This window comes from Pinus tabuliformis, chromosome 7 (assembly GCF_031772625.1).
Source record: "Pinus tabuliformis cultivar Carrire ecotype Pingquan chromosome 7, CPIR1, whole genome shotgun sequence".
NCBI lineage: Eukaryota > Viridiplantae > Streptophyta > Pinopsida > Pinales > Pinaceae > Pinus > Pinus tabuliformis.
This window is the reverse complement of record NC_142293.1, coordinates 186,395,332-186,417,421: the sequence shown is the minus strand read 5'-3', so window position 1 is coordinate 186,417,421 and position 22,090 is coordinate 186,395,332. Positions and strand designations below refer to the sequence as shown.

Here is a 22,090-nt window from a genome sequence, read left to right as displayed (position 1 = left end):
TGTGTGGATAGTAAAATCACCTTTACCAACCGCGAACTTCAAATTATCGCGTGGGGGGGTTAAAATCACCTCAATAACCACGTGGCGAATTCGGTCAAGGAGGTTGAAATTTGAAATGGAACAAACCAACTTTCAGCCTTTGAATGGTACGAACCATTTTTGGCCTTTTACCATACCTAACCTTTTTAATTTGTAATTTTTGTTTTGCCTAATGAATTTAGGCCAAATATCACTGCTTAAACGGCCCAGACCACTAAGAGTCATTCTTTATCCCTTGATCTTCCATGTATATATTTCGGAGAACGACGCTTGACTTATTGTAGTTGGCAATTGAGGTGAAGGAATCCAGAGCAGAGGAGAGCGGGAGAAGGAGCGCAGGGTAGAGGGTCTTCACCACTGCCAACGTTTTAGATCGGATCGGCTGCGATGGCCAACCACTCAACTGTTGTTGGTGAGTTCATTTGCCTCACTCCATATCAGGGCTATAGATGAGCTCCGGGCTTCTCAATTTATGCTCAATAAGGGCAAATCCTTCTCCACCCACGCAATAGACACATTTTCTTCTGTGCATTTACAACAATTTGTGTATTTCTATTGATGGGCCTTTATGTTTTATCTTTTATTTCCTTCATTTTATAAAGGGTTTCGTGCTTTTTATGGGAGGGGTTATTAGGTATTTTCGTTTTGTCAGCGACAGTGTTTTGCATGAAGTCCTAAACCAAACCTGTAACACCCGCAGAGTATATGTCAATACATAAACTGCTGCAATTTTGCGGGCTGCCATTTGTGTCATTGAAATGATGGTGAATCTTCGAAAACCTACACGTCCAATCAATTAGTGTAGCCATGCCCGTTATTCTTTTTAACAGATTTATTGTAGTAACTAAGGCAACGAACCAGATTTAGACTGGAATGGGCTTTTTGTTTTCTTGAAGATGATGCGTCCATTAATCAGAAAGTTCGCCCTAGTCAGGCAATAAGCACTCTGCAGCAGTGCAATAAAAACGGTAAATGTGTGTCCATCTTTAACCTGGCATATATACCGGTATATATATTCCACCTTTAATGCAATGCAAAGCAGGGTCCATAGCGATTGCCTTGGGGTATCTACATTCCGAATAAGTACAGAGGAGAGTCCCATAGTCAATGTGCTGAACTACCAATTAGCCGGGTCAACACACATGAAAAGAATTGACCAATGTTGCTAAAATCATGTACGCCAATAACTTGGCAAGTTCCCGAAGAATAAAAATGGGGAAAATTAAGAAATTGTTTTCTAATTTGAATCCGTGCTTAATTGGCACTTCTGATAACTCTGGAATTGACCATTCTAAAAGCCATAACTTAGAAACCATTAAAAAATAGGACCAAATTCCAAAGTTTAATGGTCCAGACTCCAAAGATCATGAAAGAAATGTAAGTCCTGGTCTTCTGGTTTATCTTACCTAGATTTTGATATGTTCTCTGTATTTGATTGATTGATGAGGTCTAGACCAGTTGGTTTGTGTGGGGTTTAGTCCTCATCAGGTTTCAGGTTTAAATCACATGGGAGGGGTTGAGGGTGGAAGCCAGTTGTGGGGATTAAAAATTGCCCGGAGGGGCATCCAGGCTTGACCATGCCGTTGCACAATCCTGGTGACATCATCTTATAGTCGGGCAGAGAATTCTAGAATTCTTCCATCCAATATGTAGGCTGTCCCTAGCCTAATCTCAGCCTAGTTCTGAAAAATAAAGGTCTGAGGTTCCTACTATTGCCACTTCTGTTCATCTTACCTGCATTAAAGTGACTATTGATACTTTATGTGGAATCTGGTATCAAAGGAAAACGTAAAATACTGGGGCTAGACATCCATACGTTATTTGTTACTCTCTAGATGGAGCTGTGCTGGTAGATTTTAGAATAGGTTGAGATTTGTTCACAGAAATGCAGGGAGGCTTCCAAGGAAGGCTGAGCTACTTAGCTGGGCTTCATCTCCAGTAATCCGTAGATATGGGCCATAATGTGTCCTTTACTGGGATGTCAACAATCAAGATAGTTCATTGACGTTTTATAATCAATCAATTACCTTGCTTTACTTGACTGCCATTGTATTTTTTTCTTGTGTATGCTTTCATCTATGTTTTTTCTTAAATATCTTCATATTCAGTGTCATTTCCATGGGAGGCACATTTTTTTTCTTCCATGATGTTATCGCTAAATATAGCAATGCTACACCAAGCCCAGGGCCATACTAGGGAGGCCAGATTTGGCTGAGAAAGGCTGTGAAACTAGCGATGGACCAATATTAATGATCAAATAAGGGTTTAATTTTGAAGTGGCTTTGTTTATGGGCAATCATAGGATTACAATAATTACAGATTATTTCTTGCCAATTACTGGAGTCTCGCTGGGAAAAGTTTTAGGTTTGATTGAAATTTTTTATGCTTTATCTCTGTAAATTGTAATTATTCCAATCCTCTATTTTTATATTTCTGTCCATTGGATGCCATGTCTAGTGAGATGGATCCCTATTCTGATGCAACATTAATATATTCAACTAGTTTTTCTGTGCAGGTAAGCACGAGTTAATTGCAAGCAAGGACAACCTAGTAGTGCTAGACAGAGACATTATTTGAGCTTTTCACTTTTTGTGTGAGATAGGGTTGAAAGAGATGCCTCAGTGAGTCAGGATCATCTGTGCGAGTTTTTTTATTTGACATATTGAAGCCCACCCAAAGTCATCATCAGCATAGACTGAATGGTGAGAAAGATAACAATTCACAGGTTAAATAAATACTGATTAAGGGTGAAACACTGCGATATGTCTGCCTAATCCTAAAGATTATTTATTCTTTTAGTTATAAATTAACCTATATTATTTTATGAGAACCTTATAAAGTAGCTCCTTCTGAGCTCCCTATAATGTCCCTCGGATACAAAGACTTTCAAAAATCCACAAGCATAATATTCTGCTCAGATCCATTTGTAACACCATTGGGTCCCTGACATATTCTCGTGCAAAATATTTGGCAAACAAGCCTAGATAATTGGGACTTACAAATTCTTTTATCAAGGATTTGATGTTGTTTGTGAACGAATTAGAAATTCAAAGGTAGACCAAGGTAATATTCTTTTTCACTCTATGTCTTGTTACTATACATGATGATCCCTATTAGTGGCTGTTAAGCTTATAAGGAAGGTCACTGACCATAAGTTAGTAGGTTTTGTTGATATTTGTCTAGAGCTATAATATTTAGTTTTTAGGATGAATTTACAAACAAACTTGTGGGCCTGCCATGGGATAATAATTTTGTAATCATATATAGGTACATTGAACAATATTTATGTAACTCATGATGACGATAAAAATGAAATGATAAGGGTTAATTTGTAAGTAGCATAAAAAATAATCTTTAGGGTTGGGCTGACTTATTGTGGCGGTTTCACCTTTAATCAATATTTATTAGACTTGCCATTTGCTATATTTCTCATGATTTATTGTATCCCAAAGTTGATCGTGAGTGGTGTTCAAAACTTCAATATGAAAAATTCTCTTGTAGATAACCCCAAGGAATATCTTTCAAAAACGTCATTCATTGCACCAACTTATTAAGTTATTATGATAAGCATATGGTGCATAACAACATAAGTGATAGTGATAGGCGTGTTTTGAATTGTATCCAATGGGTGGAGTCAAGATATATCAACTAAGGTTAGTGGGGTAATTATAACTTATCATATACCAACTTTAGGCACTAGTTCCTTTTCATGTTGTTTCAATGAGAGTATTCATGTCTTCACAATTATTGCTGATCATGTTGTACATGGAAAAATTTAGAAGTTGCATGGTGACATTAGAATCTTGATCCATTGTGGGATGCAGACCTCTAATAGATGGTGAGTTTGGTGGTATGCAAACATAATTGGTTTCCTATTATTAGAATACATTTGGCAAGTGTAGTTGAGGTTATATTCAATTGTAAACTTTTTTAGGGATTTCTAGTCTCTACTTATCAGTGAAGGATGCGAAATGGGTTCGAATCTTGATTCAATTACGATATTGATGAATTTTGGTGATTGGGGGAATTCATGGCTATGAATTTTATAATATTGTTGAGTCTAGGGGGTTGATGACCAAATCAAAATTGAGAGGTTCAAACTTCAAACCCAAATTGTTTGCCTTTGCTTATGATCCTTGATTACAATTGTTTATTTACAAAAAGAGATCATAATATTCAAAGTGTCCACACGTCCATAGAATATACACATATTTGCAGTTGGTATTTTAATAAATTGATAATGTTCCATAGTTGAATATAAAAGGCAATGTTATGAAAAGGTTGGGGGGCTTGGCATTTGAGTTTAGGGGTGGCTAAGAGACTTACCAAATTTTATTTGATGACATACATAGTTGGGATTACCAATTGCAAATATACACAACTTAACAACCAATCAACAACTAGACATGTTGAAAATTAAAACTTGAAATAGTTGAAATTGTTAATTGTTAAATTTCTTTCTAATGTGAAGATAAAATATAAGGACATATGTATAATAGATATGCATTTTTATGGTATTTGATATTGTCCCAAAAACACACTAATATTATTTACATATGTTAGCTATAATAAAGACTAATGTCATTACTGACCATTACCGACCTTAAAGAACTTGCCAATTCTTTGTCTCAACCAGTGCAACAATATTTCAACCTCCTTAGGGCTAGTGCCACCATCATTATTGTATCATTGTCCTCTCTTCCAAGTATATTTTTAATTGATGTTTTGTCCACGATGCCCACTCCTTCAAATGTGCTTTATTTTGAACTCAAATGGGATAGTGTAATAAGTCTTTTTGGGAGGTGAGTTAGTTTAAAATGTTAATTATCACTAACTTAACAAATATAAATGCTTCTATCCACTTTTTATGACTTTTTAAATATATTGTAGGTCATAGGGAATGCCTAGATCTCCTCAACAAGGATGAAGATAAGATGAGATAATTATAGGAATGTCCAACAAATGACCACAAGAAGGATGAAGAGATGCTCATCTTTTTGTGTTCTAGGATTTGCCTCGGGGTTGTTTTTGAAATGGCTGTTTTCGACCAGGGATGTTGTAGAAATATCCTCAAACCATCCTTTGTAAGGGTTTGATTGGGGATGTTCCCACCCCTTGGTAGGGGACAAGTCATTGACCTTCTAGAGCACATCCTCTACACTACTTTTTATAAGAGGGTTAAATGTTCTAGGATTTAGAATGTTTCATCATTAGAATTTTGCTAGGTAATCTTTGTTGACATTGCAATTCTTATTCGATGGAATTGTTGTTTATGGGTTCAAAAATGGATTCAATACTCTCAAAGACCTTTATCTTAGCCAAATTGGGCAATGTTAACATTTGATGTCTCCTCGTGGGACGACTCAGTGTTTAAAAAACCGGCCAAGTCGACTTCGACTCGGCCGAGTCAAACTAAGTTAGAGGCTGACCCGGACTCGGTTGGCTCAGTAACAACTCGGTCGGCTCAGTAACAACCCGGCCGACTTGGCCGAGTCCGAGTAAACTGAGTTGGCTCGGTAAGAACGGCCAATCAACGACCTTTTTTTTTAATTCGTTTTTTTGGGAACCCAAAGCTCATTCTAATGTGCCTTTGGTTTCTTTGGGGTCCATTTCCCTCTCCTAAACCCTATAAAACCCACCCAACCCCTCTCATTTCCTCACAGCCATTTCATTGCATTTGAGTGAGAATTTGTGAGGAGTTTGTGAGGAGTTGTGGAGTTTGTTTTTGGAGCAGCAGTGAGGAGTCTTGGGCAAGCATTGTAGTAAGAGTGAGGAGCTTCTTGGGTAGCCATTGGAGTAGCATTGAGGAGTTGGTTTGTTGGAGCAACTTTGAGGAGGCAGTTTGTGCCTAGAGGTATTTTTTTTCACTTCTAAAAATCTATTTTTGCTTATTTAATTTTTTTGTGCAAATCTGGAAATTGAAAAGAGTGTTTTTTGTGAAAGAAATGAACAGTGAAGCAATGCTATTTTTTTTTGTTTTCATTTCAGATTTTTTTCCTTTGATTTCCAAGTGAAAAATGGCACCTAGAGTGAAAGATGCTGCTTGGGCATATGTTGAAATGGTTGATAGTAAATTGCATTCCAAATTTTGCCATAGAAAAATTACGGATGGTCTTGGGGGCATTAATAGGCTGAAACAACACTTGGCAGGGATTAGAGGCCAAATTACTCCATGTGAATCACCAGAGATTGGGGAAATTATGAAGGATTTGTTAAATAGTTTTGAGAAGTTTAAAAAAGAAAAGGCTAGACAAAAAGAAATAGAGGTTGAAATTGGGAGGAAGAGGAGTATACAAAAAATGATGGGTACCAACCCCTATTTTGATTTTCTTCTATCCCTTGTATTGATGCATCCAACCCCTTCCGATATGTTCCTCTCTTTTTGGAGTCTATTCAAGAAAAGGGTAAGGATAAAATGAAAAAGAAGGGTGATATGAATATCAAAAGTTATTTCACTGTCACACCCTCCTCTCCATCAGATGCACATGGAGGGAGACTGCTTGATTACATGTGTAGATGGAGGTATGATGCTGATATCCTCTTCAATGCTTCCCGTTCACCATATTATGAGCCTATGTTTGATGTCATACATGTTGTTGGAAAAGGCTTTAAAGGCCCTACTATGCATGAGATAAGGAGGTATCGTTTGCAGAAAGAAATTGCCTCCATTAATGAGTATTTGAAAGATTTCAAGGACTCATGGGCAAGAACAAGATGTACCATCATGTCAGATGGATGGGTTGATCAAAGGAACCGTACCATCATAAACTTTTTTATCTTCTGCCCACAGGGAACCATGTTTCTAATATCAGTTGATGCATTTGATAGGGTGAAAGATGGACAATTGTTGTGTCAGCTATTGGATGAGGTTGTTGAGGAGGTGGGGGTGGTTATGTTGTTCAAGTCATCACAAATAATGCCTTCAACTATGTTCTTGCTGGTAAATTGTTAGAGGAAAAATACAACCATAATTTGGACTCCATGTGTTGCACATTGCATAGACCTTATGCTTGAGGATATTGGCAAATTAGGTTCGGTCAAAAACACTGTAGATCATGCCAAAAGCATAACAAAATTTATCTACAATCATTCATGGATTTTGAGCCTTATGAGGAGACACACCCGGGTAGGGATATTATTAGGCTTGCCATCACTAGATTTGCTACTCATTTTTGACATTGCAATATATGCTTTCCCAACATAGAAAATTGCAAAAGATATTTTCCAGTGATGAATGGAATCAAAGCCAGTGGTCTCTCAAACAGGAAGACAAAGAATTGAAAAAGAAAGTTAATGAAGAAATATTTTGGAGAAAGGCAGTAGAGATTGTGAAGGTTGCTGAGCCATTGGTTAAGGTGTTGCAGTTGGTGGATGGGGAAACATTGGCTGTGGGCTTCATTTATGAGGCTATGGATCAAGCAAAGGAGCAAATAAAGAGGGCATACAAGGATAAAGTGGCTAAGTATGATCCCATTTGGGCAATCATTGATGAAAGATGGAACAATCAACTCCATCACCCTATACATTCAGCTGGCTATTTTTTGAACCCACGGTATCATTATAAAGCTCTGGCGGCAGGAGCTTTGAGGATGGAGGTTAGAGATGGATTGATTGACTGCATTGATCGCATGATCCCATTGGAGTGTGATCAACTGGAGATACACCGACATGTCACAACCTTCAGCAAAGCCACATGTACCTTTGGGAAGAACCTAACAAAGATTGCAAGGGAAGCAGATGAGTTAGGTAAACAAAAATTTCAGTTTTCAAATTCTTAATACTTATTTTGTTAAATTGTTTATGATTTGAAAGTTGGATATAATTTGTAATTTTGTTGAGCTAACTCATTACACTCCTATGTTTTTTGCAGCACAATGGTGGGAGGCTTTTGGTAGCCATTGTCCTCAATTGCAGAAGTTTGCAATTCGTATTTTGAGTCAAACTTGTAGTGCTACTGGGTGTGAGTGCAATTGGTCTGTCTTTGAGAGGATTCACACGAAGAAGAGAAATCGTTTGGATAAAAAACGGTTAAATGATCTAGTCTATGTCCAATACAACCTTCGGCTCAGACACAACCAATTGCTGAACAAAAGACTTGATTCAGATCCCATTGTGTTGGAAGAAATTGATCCAACATCAGATTGGGTAGTGGAGAGTCATCCAACAGAGTTTGATTCTAATGAGGAACTTGATTTGGAGTTACAGACGGTGGCATCACTAGAACATAATGTTCAGTTGAATGTAGATCCACTTGTACCAGCCAATGTTTTAAAACTCCGACTCCGACTCCGACTCGGCTGAGGGTCGACTCCGACTCGGCCGGCTTGATTTCAGTGACTCGGTTGTTGTAAAAAATACATTAAATATTTACTTTTTATAAAAACACATAATTTTAAAGATTTTCATTCATGTTTCCAAACACACAACATTAGAATATAGATAGAAGACAACATATGATCAAAGTAGGCTCATGAATATATCCATTATATCAAAATGGCACCCAGTGCATTGTCCAATACATACACGATGATGATATAGAGATCAAAACAAAAACACATAACCAAGGAGGCTATAAATGGCCTCTACAACAAAAGTTTGTGACCAGTACTATTGGCTACTGCTAGAGTTGCCAACATCATCTGGCTCAGTGTTACTTGGGAGCAGGAGCGAAAGTGGGGAGCGAGAGCGAAAACGAGAGCGGGAGCGACATTTTCAGAAGCTCCTGGTTTGGGAGCGAATCCCAGAGGAGTTCAACAACCAATGTCACTAACATCAAGGTACATAAAGGGATTGGTGCTCTTGATTAAATACGAGTTCCAAACCCTAATACATGACAAAATTCAATGGAAACATTGCAATCCTCCAATCCTGAAATCCTGAAAAACTGATAAGTCTGCTGGATTTTGAATGAAATCTAAAATTCTACTTTCTCCATATGAAATCCAATGAGGCCGAAACCACTCTCAAACATCCTGAGTCATTTCATGGTAATGTTAAAAATTTAAGTAAAAGGATGAAAATGAAGATTAAGGAGAATGTCACTTTTATTCTTAAACATTACCATGAAATTTGAATAGCATATCAATAGTAGAGAGCATTTGAGTGTGTTAAATAGGGTTTGGGAGGGGGAAATGGACCCCAAACAACATTTAACTAATTCATAAAACACATTGGAGTCCAAACCAATTAGCAAACACTTCAAAATTTCATTAAAAAATGTCAAATCGCTGTTTTGATGGGGTTACGGGCCGCTGGTTATGACTCGGCCTACTGAACTGTTTCCTCCACCGAGTCACATTTCTGGGCAATGAAACGGATCAACTTGGCCGTTTCCGTTTCGAATCGGCTGAATTTAAAACTATGGTACCAGCCTCAGGGCTAGCCCCAAGTCCTCTAGTTGCAGGTGCTTCCTCTGCTCAGCCACGACGAAAGCGCATATCTTGTCTATCTCAGCAGCCACCAGCGGCACAGCCCGCTACTGCTACCACTTCTACAGTTGCAGTTGGAGATGATGATGAGGAGGAGCCATGGGTTTCCTTGTCTGACTCTGATTCAGAGGTTGAGCCAGATGATGTTGGGTCCTCTAGCAGTAGCCAGTAGTACTGGTCACAGTTTACTTTTGTTGTAGAGGCCATTTCTAGCCTCCTTGGTTATGTGTTTTTGTTTTGATCTCTACATCATCGTCATGTAGGTATTGGATAGTGCACTAGGTGCCATTTTGATATAATGGATATATTCATGAGATTGCTTTGATCATATGTTGTCTTCTATTTATATTCTAAAGCTTTGTGTTTGGAAACATGAATGAAAATCTTTAAAATTATGTTTTTTTTTGGTTGTGTTTTTTGTTTTTATTCATTTGGTTAAAATATAAAAAAATAAATGTTTAATGTATTTTTTACAATGGTCATTGAAATCGAGCCAGCCGAGTCGATACCGAGTCAGAGTCGGAGTCAGAGTTTTAAAACATTGGGACGACTGAGTGGTTGGCATAATGGGATGTTATCCCTCCTCTTGGTTTCAAATCCCACGAGGGGACATATTTGGCCCATTGTGTTGAAGGCTCAAGGAGTAGGCTCCTCCACCCTCGTCGAGTTTTGGCTCTTGCTAAGTCATAAATTCTTGGTATATTTGGCTTACAGGCTGTTGGGTATACTCTTGGTGTTATATTGGCAGTCGCTAGCTTTGATCTTGGGCCTCGCTTAGATTACTCCAATGAGTTACCTATTCAACATTTGATATATGCAATTCCATCAACCCAAAATGATTTTGGCAAGTTTTAAGATAAAAAATGTTACTTTCGCCTCTTGTTATCTCGAGTTGTTAGAAAAGGGCTATATTGTATTGTGCTTATATTACTGCCTTTTTTGATAGACACCCATTAGTCAACATGTGCAAGTGACACCTTTTTCAATATGAGAATTTAATGAAGTTAATATGTTTCACAATGGACAAAAGCAATCCTTCGGTTGAGATGCACAATGGGGGTATTTATTTTGCCAAATACACCCATAACATTTTTTTCTTGAGGAAAAATTGTAACTTTCCATTAATTTGAAAAATTACATGTAGTAGATGCCAGTGGCATATGCAATCCGTTGGTTGTAGCCTTCCAGTAGTAATCAAAAATCAAATGATCGAAGCCATTTCAAAATAGTAATAGTTCTGTACATATATTACCACACAAGGCATATTGATAAGTCTTTAAACAGAAAGATAAATATATACATAATATCGTCAAGTCGCTGTGCTATAAACTGCTGATAAAAAGAAAAAATAACTTAGGGCCTGTTAGCCCTTGGATATGCCCTATCAATGTAGGGCCAGTGATAGTATTGATATTGTTCATCTCCAATCTGTTCTTGTATCAACCACAGGCCTCTGGGATGTGTCGTAGCCTCCTTGGATAATTTGTCAGCAGTTGAGTTACGTTCCCTGTAAATATGTTGACATGTAATAGAATTAAAATGTGTTTTTAATAACTAGATTTCATCCAATATGTTCTTGAGAGAATGCACATGGCACGCATTTGTGTAATTGAACCTATTTATAATGATTTTAGAATCATCGAATATTTGTAAATGATTGCATGAATGAGCCAGTGCAAAATGCAAAAGATGTCTTAGGGAGATCAATTCAACAAAGTTGTTAGTTGCCACTCCTAACCCCATTTGTATTTTGAAATGGTGGTGTTCAGATCAGTGTTGTTTTTTCAAAAAATCGCGTTTTTTTCACCTTAACGCATAAATCGCGCGTTTTATCCCAAAAAATCAGCGGTTTTTTTTATAGTGCTTTTTCTGAAAAAAGCGCGTTTTTTTCGAAAAAAGCGCGCTTTTTATGTAAAAAAGCGGCGAGGCGCGGGGCAACGGGTTATAATAACCAAAATGCGATTTTTTTTTTATGTCATTTTTGACTTGGGCGCGCGTTGGAGGGGGAGAAGTGTTGGGAGAGAGGAGCTGAAGGGTTTGGAAGCAAATCCAAGTGCTTGTTGGAGAATTTCAAGAGGAGATCACAAATTTCTCCATAAAAACGGTATGTAGATTATTTTTTTTTTTGTTTTCCTTGTTTAAAAACTTTGTTTTTCATTGTTTTTGGTTGGCAAATTTCATATGGGCAGTGGGCACCATTTTCCTTTTGTTTTTAAAGAATTTATTGTATTTTTTCATTGATTTGGGATGGGTAACTTGGTATGAGTATGGGAACCAATTTTATTTTATTTTTCATTTTTTTAAAACATTGTTTATGTTTTTTCATTGTTTTTTGGCATTGCCATTTGGTTGGGTAACTTGGGTTTGGAAATTTGGATTTTGGAAATTTGTATTTTGTAAATGCTAAATTGTAATTTGTATTATGTAATCCTAAATTCCTATTTCCTAATCCTTATTTTTCCATAGGTTTGCAAATTCAAAATTCAAAAACAAACATGCCAAGGAAATTGGATCCTTTCTGGGAATATGGTGAACCTAAAGCTCCGAATGATAGACAAAACTTGAATTGCAAGTTGTGTGGAAAGGAGATAAGCGGGGGGGTGTACAGGTTGAAGTACCACCTTGCACAAATCCCTGGACATGATGTGGGGCCCTGTATAAATACAAATCCTGAACTTATCCAAAGAGCCATGAGAGCATTGGGAGAATTAGAGCACACTAGAGAGGCCAAAGAAGAACTCAAAAGGCAACTAAGAAGGTCAGCTGAAGGAAGTGGACCAAGTGGCACTGGTTCTACTGCAGCGTCAGTCAATCCGGTAGCTGCATCATCATTTTTTGTTCCTCGAACCACACCTGGTTCACAACCAACTATCGGTTCAATGCTAAAAAGAACTGAAAAAGAACAAGCTGATAGGTTGATGGCAAAATTTCTCCTCTGGAGTGATATTCCTTTCAGCATTGTAAGGAATAATCCATTTTTCCAACCTGCTATTGATGCTATTGCCAGTGTTGGCCCGGGGTACAAAATCCCTTCTTATCATGATTTCAGAGGCCGGATTCTTCAAGAGGAAAAGCGTGACTGCACCCAAAGATTGGAGGATTTTAGGGCATCATGGGCACAAACAGGATGCACTGTTATGTCAGATGGTTGGACTGACCAAAAGGGGAGAACCCTTATAAACTTCTTGGTTAGTTGTCCCAAGGGGACTATGTTTATCAAATCTATTGATGCAACTCATCAAATCAAAGATGCAAGAACTTTATGTGATTTGCTGGATGTGTTTATTTTGGAGGTGGGTGCAGAAAATGTTGTCCAAGTCATAACGGACAATGCTGCAAATTATGTTGCTGCTGGTAGAATGCTTATGGACAGGCATCCTACTTTATTTTGGACACCTTGTGCTGCCCATTGTATTGATTTGATGTTAGAGGACATAGGGAAAATTCCCTTTGTCAAAGATATTGTTGACTCATCAAAAAGCATCACAAAATTTATATATAATCATACATCTGTGCTTAGCTTGATGAGAAGATTCACCAACAACAAAAAGTTGGTGCGCCCCGCCATTACACGGTTTGCGACGAGTTTCATATCTCTTCAATCCCTTTTGAATTCTATGTGGGATTTGAAGAGAATGTTTCTTTCAGAGGAGTGGCGTGCTTCGTCAATGAGCCGCAAACCAGAAGGAGAGGCGGTATGCAGACTAGTTTCATACCAGGAAGACTTCTGGGCGGGAGTGCAGGAGGTGTGCGCCGTTACTGAACCTTTGGTAAAGGTTCTTCGGTTGGTTGATGGTGAGAAGCCCGCAATGGGCTATTTGTATGAAGCCATGGACAGGGCCATAGAAGCCATTCGGTCCTACTATGATGATAAGGGAGATGATGGGTTTCAGAAACAACTCCTTCTATGGGAAGTGATTGATGAGCGATGGAACAACACACTCCATCGTCCCATTCATGCTGCTGGGCTTTTCCTGAACCCTGCATTTTCTTATGCATGTGGGTTTGATTTTGATGCCGAGGTCGTGGAAGGATTATTAACCTGTGTCCAGAAGATGGTGAGATCTCCAGAACAACGTATAGAGATCTCTAGACAAATTGAGACATATAAGATGTCAGGTGGCACATTTGGCTTTGAGATGGCTGTCACTGATAGGACGATTAAAATGCCAGGTATTTTTTAGTTTGTACTTTGTAACTTTGTTTCAAATTTCATTGTCTCTTCAAATTCCATTTTTTTCTTATGTTTATTTAAAATTTTATTTGTAATTTTGTTGTAGACGCATGGTGGAAGATGTATGGTGGCAGAGTACCCCTTTTGCAAAAGCTTGCCGTACGCATCCTCAGCCAAACATGCAGCTCCTCAGGATGTGAGCGCAATTGGAGTGTATTTGAAAAAATACACAACAAGAAGCGCAATAGGTTAACACTTAAACATTTAAAATATTGCAAATTTCCAAATAAATTTTTGAATTCATTAAAGTTTTAAACAATATTTTTTTTATAATATTAATTATTAATTATTATTTCATGAACTTTGTACAGGTTGGAGTCCCATAGACTTAATGACATGGTCTATGTCTACTACAATCTTCGATTGTGGGTGAGGCAACTAGAGAGGACACCTGATATGGAAGCCATCTCATTGGATGGGATTGACACCACTGCTAAATGGAGGGTTGAGACCGAGAGGCCTCTCATGGATCCCACTGATGATTGGTTAGTGCAGGAGGAGGGGGAGGAGGAGGAGGAGGAGGAGGAGGAGGAGCAGGAGGAGGAGGAGGAGCAGGAGGAGGAGGTGACACCGCCTACCCGGGCTACCACTACCACTAGTAGAGGACGTGGTCTCCGTCTACCTCAGCCTCCTGTAGCTGCTACTACTAGTTCTTCAGCTTCTAGAGCACGTCAGACTCCACTGCCATTTCCACCAGCACAGGCACCAGCTTCTACATCTAGAGGGAAAGAGAAAGTTGTGCCATTTTCTCGCAAGAGGGGCAGAGGAAATCAATAGGATTAGACTTTCATTTTATTGTATATGACATTATGACATGATGAGATACATTATCATATTTTTTGTTGATATTTTGAGCCTGAGTTGGGACTCAGGACTTACTATTCAGGACATGATTCAATGTTATGTGTGATTTTAGCGCTAGAAATGATATTAAACATCTTATATATTAGTTTTTTTTATCATATTTATGTGTCAATGTATTTATTTTATGTTGTAGATGGTTTAGATATTAAAAAAATTGAAAAAAAAATGAAAAAAATGAATATTTTTGTGCCAAACGCTTTTTTCCCGCTTTTTTTCCGCTTTTGCCGATTTTTTCCGCTTTATTCCCGGCGCCGATTTAATCCCGCTCACGCTTTTAACAACATTGGTTCAGATAGATGGAGTAAAATTCTCCCTCCACATCCCTGTGCTTTGGCTGCGCCATCAAAGTAAGCCCATGGTATAGAAAAATCAATATGTTCAGGAGATACTACTCGGTTTGCTTGAGTGTGATCCTCGTCCGGTAATTCATGATAAGCAGCTATGATTTTAGTTGTGATGTATGGCCATCTAGCCTCTTTTCCCCTGAAAATAATCCCATTCCTTTGAATCGCCGCTCGCAGCTCTCCAGAGATCCCAAGCTTTAGATGCAGGTTGACCATGCCATCTGATAGATTTGGAAAGCATATCCACCCATAACTTGCCCTTTAAACTCATGAAATTACCCACTTACACAGACAAGAGGACCCATGAAGGGTGAGCTTCTGTTTAGGGGGATTTGAATCTTAGTTCGAAGGGGTGGATAACGACACCCATGCTTTACTAGCTAACCAAGCCCATGTTGATTTACTACAAAACCTTGACAAAAACAATTTCCTTTTAGAACATTGTGTATTGCATGACTTGGCTATTGTCATTGAATTTCAATTTCACTTTATACTGTTAATATCATAAGAAACTTATAGACTTTATCTTCTCACTAATTGAGGGTATCAGGAAAATAATAAACACATTGATGCTTTAAGAATCTATTGTCTAAACAATTTCTGAAAGTCAACCATTGTTTATCATTAATCATCATAGCCATCGATTAACCTTTTAGATACTAGTTGGTGAACAACCCTTAATCAATTGGCAGTGTATTGAAAGTAATCGATCATTGTCCATCATTAAATGGAGTGATATGTAAAATAGTCAATCAGTGATTGATTTGAAGATCTTGATGTTTTCCTTATTTGTTGATTGTAAGTATTCTTTGGTGGCTTGTTAATAGGTAATTTGTCAATTCCAACTGTTGAAACATTGGAATTCATATTTCTTAGGCAAAGGCAAATTCAGGCAACTTTCAACAGGTTGTATAGATTCATATAGTTGTATGTGCAGGTCATATGGGCAGGTCTTATATTCAATCGTATAGTCGTACAACAATCATATTCTCTCATTAGATTGTTTCGCTTAAGTTTTGGATGTTTTTTTTTTGGTATCTTTGTATTGTTGCTTTTTATGGGCTGCTTGTGGAGGTTTCCTTGTAAGTTTTTTGAAGGAATGGAAAATTGATTTGAAGGAGTAATTTTGTTTTTTGTTGGCGTTACTCATGGGGATTTGAACCTTGAATCTCATTGTTTACGTAATGCTTCATGTCATGGTGATCACCAATTGAGTTGCCTCCGTGGGCGATTTGAAGGACTAATTATACGTGTACATGTGAAATTAATTTTTATGTTTCTACTATCTAATTTCTTGCTATTGTGTATTGATGCTATGGTTTGAAATTGAATTTCAACGTTAATTAAATTGAACAATCTACTTGTTTGATTGAGATCATAAGGGCATTAGTCACCCAGGGCTTGAAATTTTCACCTCAAGAGATTTGTTCCATCTTGACGCCTGATAGATTTAGAGTTAAGACGGATCTATGTTGGTTCTTTATCACACTGTTTATATATATATATATATATATATATATATATATATATATATTTCACATCTCTAGATATAGAAATATTTTTATTTTTAATTCTATTAAAACACTCATAATACATATAACTACATACGTATACACATGACATTTTTATTTGACATGTTTTTATAATTATTTTTTGAATGTGATAGACATCAATCACACACAAAAAATTTAGAAAAAAAAGTTTATTGTAAGTATTTGCATTATATATATATATTTTAAATTCTACTAAAACCCCTAGAATACATATAACTACATACATATGTATATGACATTTTTCTTTGACACGTTTTATATTTTTTTTCAATTTTTTTTTTTAATGTGATATGTATAGCATTGAAAAAAAGAGTATAATGTAAGTATTAAGTTTTTATATGGTTATTATCTAAATTAAAACATGAGATTTTGAACTATATGATGGTTTCGAATATGTAATGTAATTATTTAAATTTCATTTAATGTGAAAAAGGCATATTATGAATTTTTTTTTGGGAAAAAATTGTTTGTAATTTTATTAATAAAAACAAAATTGCAATACAAGAAATTGACTTGAGTTGACTTCTTACTTTTATTACATTTTTGAATGGATATCGTGTTTTTTCATTATTATTTTTTGATACAATGCCTTTGGATTTAACGCTCTATTACATCTTCCCCATACTGGGTTGTAGAGTGCTTGTTGGTACAATGTGCCACTCTTCCTACATGAACATATCTAGCTTGGTAATGTTATCTCCTCCACCATGTCTTGATCTCCTTCCTTTTCATTTTGGATAATGTGGTTCTTTTGGCCTTTACCCAGAGGGTTAGAGAGATAATTGGATGCCTTGTCTAGCCTTTGTGATCTTTGATAGCGAATGATCAACTTGGGTAAAGTAAAGGTTATGCTTTTTGAATGGGTCGAAGAATGTCCTAGACTACCATTTTTATATCCAAGGGGTGGAGATTGAGATGACCACAACTTACACATACTTGAGGGGTTCAATTCTCAGGGCATAGATTTGGTTCAAGGAAAGCTCTCTAGGTTGGGATCAACAAGTGCTATGGGTTTCTCACACTTTTCAAGAGACAAATGCTTTTACATCCTTTTATAGCACATATTGCCCAAGATGGACTTTATGGATGACATTATTAGGCTCATAGCTTAGTATGGATATTAGGTTTGGGTCCCTAGTTTTTTAGAGTCAAACCAGGCCATGATGGAGAGAGTTCAAGTCTTCATGCTTTGTTGCATCATGAGGATGGTTCACTAACATATTTTCTTAAGATGGAGTTTGTAGTGCCTCTTTATGGGATTTAGGCTTTAGGCCATTTTTGGATATGTTCATCATTTGGGACATAGCCCTTAAGTCATATCCCCATTCCATTCGATCCACTTCCACCTCCCCAAAAACCAACTCCTGTCCTATGAACCATTAGTATGACAAAGGATGCAAGGCTCTCCATTGCCAACTTCCCATGCTTTCCCCAACGTCAAAGCCTCCTATTGTGATCTTCTTTGCTGCAAGAAATGCCTTTTTGTCTCTCGGAGGAGAATGCGAGGCTCTCCACTGCGAACTTCAGTTCATGCACACCCATTCTCACCCCACTTAACTGAAATAGGTTGGAGTCTACAACGACATCAATAAATGTTTAGCGGTCATTATTTTAGGTTTACATGCTAGATACTTAATATGAATATGATGATCAGTGATTATTAGAAGAAGCAGGAGAAAAGTAGTGGACATACCATTTTTTTCCAGGGAAAAAGGCACAATTTTCATTATATATTTAAGAAAATTACATGTTGTATCAGTCCAGCATGTATGAGATGCAGTCACAGTAGGTAGCAAATCATAAGTTTAGAAACCGGTTATACAAATTTACATCATGGAAGTCCATAGAGATAATATGTGTAAAGGATAAACAAAAAATACATAGTATATGTCCTTAAAGTAACTATAACTGCAATAGGACAAAAAGCAAAAAGAGAGTGATCATAGATCACTCTAATAGATCCCTGTTCATCTCTATAAACGGCTTGTGGAAGAAATGGTAGAAGACACCTTCCCTGAATTCCTGAATTTCCCATTGTCCTCTGTTTAGCTGCGTGGCCTCTTTGGAAAGATGATCAATGATCTCATTCCTTTCCCTGTATATGTGAGAGCATACAATAAAATCAAATTGAGGTTTTAATGATAAGATATCCTCCATCGAGTGTTCGAGTGTGTGCAAGTGACAATTATAAACTTCATTAAACCAATTGATAACTAGTTGTGAATCCTCGAAAATCTGAATCTTTTGGCAATTTTTTTCCCTCGCAAAAAGGAGGTGGTGTTTTAGACTGCTTAGCTCGACAAAATTATTGGAACCCTTGCCCAATCCAACTTGAATTTTGTAGGACACTATTGTTGATGTGCAAAATAGCCCCTCCCCCACAACCCTCAGCTTGGGCCGAGCCATCAAAATATCCCCATGGGAAACTGAAGTCGATAGATTCAGGAGAGATAACTCGAGGAGGTTTGCTATCCGGATCATCTGGGATCAAATTGTAAATGGCTAACAAATTTGAACAGGAAGTTAACCAGTTGATCGAGGCATCCAGGAAGACTTTTCTGTTTCTGTTGATCCAGATACCCCAACAAATGATCAGGGGATGGTTTCTGGCTTTGTGAGATATAGCCCCAGACCACCAATTATGCCAAGCCTCCCCAAAATTTTGCCCAGACCAGCCTGTCGGCAAATTCAGACTGGCCCAGAAACTGACTGTCATCGGACATGACAAAAACAGGTGGTTTGTGTCCTCTTCTTACTCTTTGCGAAAACAACATCTTGAGGGTCCTTGAAAAGCCCGACATCTAAGGTTTAACTCAGTTGGGGCTTTTTCTGAGAGAATGCACCACATGAACAGTCTGGATTTTGGGGGAGCTTTTAATTTCCAGAGGTGGTGCCACCACTAGATGCTATCACCCATTTCCCGAGCGGCCATAGTTGCCACATAACCAGCTTTGGGAGTGTATCTACTGAGAGTATCTGTGGCCCAAATGAGAACATCTTCCTGGTCAGATAATCTTATATTGGCATTCTCAAGGGCCCCAATGTAACATTGCCAGTCCTCAATCCATCTAACTGGGATGTTTAAGTCCCTATGGTCCATCCAACGCTGGGGCATCCATTGATCATGACCCGCAACAACAATCTGTGAGAGATGAGTGTAACCAGACCTTGAAAGGTAATGACACAGATCACGTGGGAGAATATGTGCATTACTGCATCCACCCCAGGCATCCGTGCCTAATCTCACCTGAATACCTTGTCCAATTTTCCATGCCAGCCCGTTTTTTATGATAGGAAGGGAGTGGGTAATAGCCTTCTAGATGATAGAAGCTCCAGGCAGGAGCAAGTTGGGCTTGCAGATCCAATCCATCATTGAGAGGGGGTGGATGTATTTGAAATACATAACCTCCTGCCAAAGGCTCCAAGAATTGATAATATGCCAACCCATTTTTGCCACAAGAGCCCTTGCAAATAACTGAAGATTTTTTATGCCCCATCCCCCCAATTTTTTGGTTTTGGCAATCTGGTCCTAGCTTACCCAAGTGAAGGTCTTCCCTGAATTTTGGCCCCTCCAGAGGAAGTGGTAGTAGATTTGTTGGATTCTTTTTAGAATGCCTTTAGGGATCCAAGCCAGCGACATCCAGTAAATAGGGATAGCCTCCAGAACTGCTTTTATAAGGGTGAGACGACCCACTCTGGAGAGCCAACACTGCTACCATATATTGATTATGTTTTCGATTTTTGCTAGGAGCCAAGCCCAATCAACAATATGGTATCCATTCGGCTTCAGACGAAAGCCCAAATATTTTAACCCTGCATCTAGCTCGTGACAAACATAGGCATACAATTGAGATGCGAATCTTGCCTCATTAGGAAGGCATGTTACAAAGATGATCGAGGACTTCGCATAATTTGGTTCCATACCTGTTGCTTTACAAAAGAGAGAAAGGATATTCTTGAAAACTTGTGAGTCACGAATAGAGCCATTTAGAAAAACAAGTACATCATCAACAAACAGAAGGTGAGAGAGAGTGGTCATATCCGAAATTTGGACACCCCCCAAATCTCTAGCCACATGAGCATTTTTAATCAATCTGCTAAAACCTTCCATAATGAGAAGGAAGAGTAAGGGGGAGAGAGGGCAGCCCTGCCTAAGCCCTCGTTTCGCATGAAAGAAACCAGAGGCAACACCATTTATGAGAACACTAAAGGAAGCAAAAGTGAAACAACACATAATCCAGGCAAGAAAAGCATGGGGGAAGCCTATATGAATAAGAGTGAGCTGAAGAAAAGTCCAACTAGCCCTGTCGAAAGCTTTGGAGAGGTCGATCTTAAGAATGATGGACTTTTTATTCTGCTTTTTGATTGAATGAAGGGCTTCCTGAGCTGTCCCTATAGCTTCATGAATCTGGCATTGACTGAGGAAAGCAAACTGCTCCAAAGAGATCATTCGAGATAGAAAAGGTTTAACTCGAAGAGAAATGATCTTAGCAATGATTTTGTAGATACTGTTGCAGAGGGAGATGGGGCAAAAGTCATCAAAGGATGAGGGGTTGTTTGATTTGGGGATGAGGGCCAAGAAGGTCGCATTAAAACTCCCATACATTCAGCTTGTGCTTCTGTAGTCCTTGATGACCAATATTAGATCGTTGCCAATAAGATCCAGGAAGGCGCTGTAGAATTCCACTGGCCACCCATCCGGACTAGGACATTTGTCCCTTTTGAAGCATTTTAGCATAGCCTCCAGTTCCCCTGTAATTTTTTTTGTTATTTGTCTTTCTTTGTTTATTGTGTTATTTGGTTCTTTTCTTTTTCTTTTTTTCTTGTTTGTTTTGGTTGGTTGTTTTGTTTTGTTTTTCTTGTTTTTTTTCTTTTATTTTTTGTGTTTTTTCTTTATTTGTTTGTATCTGCACTGGCTAAGCCCCTGCAGTTGAAGGAGAGGCACTTCATGGGAGATCGATAAGTGGGTTACCCTTTGCTCTAAGGACCCAATCAATGGGATGTTGCACTCCCAAAGCCACTTCAACACTCTGCCCTCTTAATAGCTTTGGTGATTTTAGATTGATTGCCATGGGGGGGTTTTAAGGGGAAGAGGATCCGCTTCCAAACCGAAGGCCGTGGACTGTGAGGCAAGGAGAGAGCGGAGGAAATATTGGTGAGAGCCACTGGAGGTCGGGTTGCCCCCCTCCCCCGACTAAGGACGAACAACAACGAGTTGGTAGCGGGAGAGGATTCAGGGTAGGAGGGAGGGGCCGATAGAATCGGACACACCGGGGAGCACAACTTGCTAACCTCAGGGAGCAACCCAGACGAACATATAGAAGTAGAAACAGAATCAGAAACCATACATTCAACTGTAAACAAACGAGAAGGGGGGGAAGAAGTACTTGCAAAAGCCGAGTCTCTGGCCCATGGGCTGGTGAGTGGAGTCGCGACAGTCAAAGAGGTTGGCTGAGTGGTGGGTTCCTTCGTGCCCAGCATCTGCGGCTCCATATACACAGGATGCACCTCCAGTGAAGGAAAGTCTGAGTCCACCGTTTGTGTGCTAGTCGAAACCAAAGATTTGGGAGGTTCCTGATGTGCCCCGGACATAAGAGGGCAATCCTTGTACAAATGACCCACCTTGTG

The 22,090-nt window shown here is 38.5% G+C and overlaps 2 protein-coding genes across 2 annotated transcripts in view; both read left to right on the top strand.

Moving 5' to 3' along the window:
- The first annotated feature begins 275 nt into the window (after nucleotides 1-275).
- Nucleotides 276-22,090, top strand: part of LOC149246471 (ubiquitin-conjugating enzyme E2 variant 1D-like) — a 51,515-nt gene continuing 29,700 nt past the window's right edge. Inside the window, exon 1 of the mRNA XM_089457934.1 lies at nucleotides 276-451. Within this exon, the coding sequence (XP_089314060.1) occupies nucleotides 427-451 (25 nt within the window). The 5' untranslated portion in view covers nucleotides 276-426. The remainder of the gene's footprint in view (nucleotides 452-22,090) is intronic.
- LOC149246472 (uncharacterized) lies at nucleotides 11,963-14,153 on the top strand. Its single transcript, XM_089457531.1, has 2 exons — nucleotides 11,963-13,889; nucleotides 14,013-14,153. The coding sequence occupies exon 1, from the start codon at nucleotides 11,963-11,965 to the stop codon at nucleotides 13,649-13,651; it is 1,689 nt and encodes a 562-aa protein (XP_089313657.1). The 3' UTR covers nucleotides 13,652-13,889; nucleotides 14,013-14,153.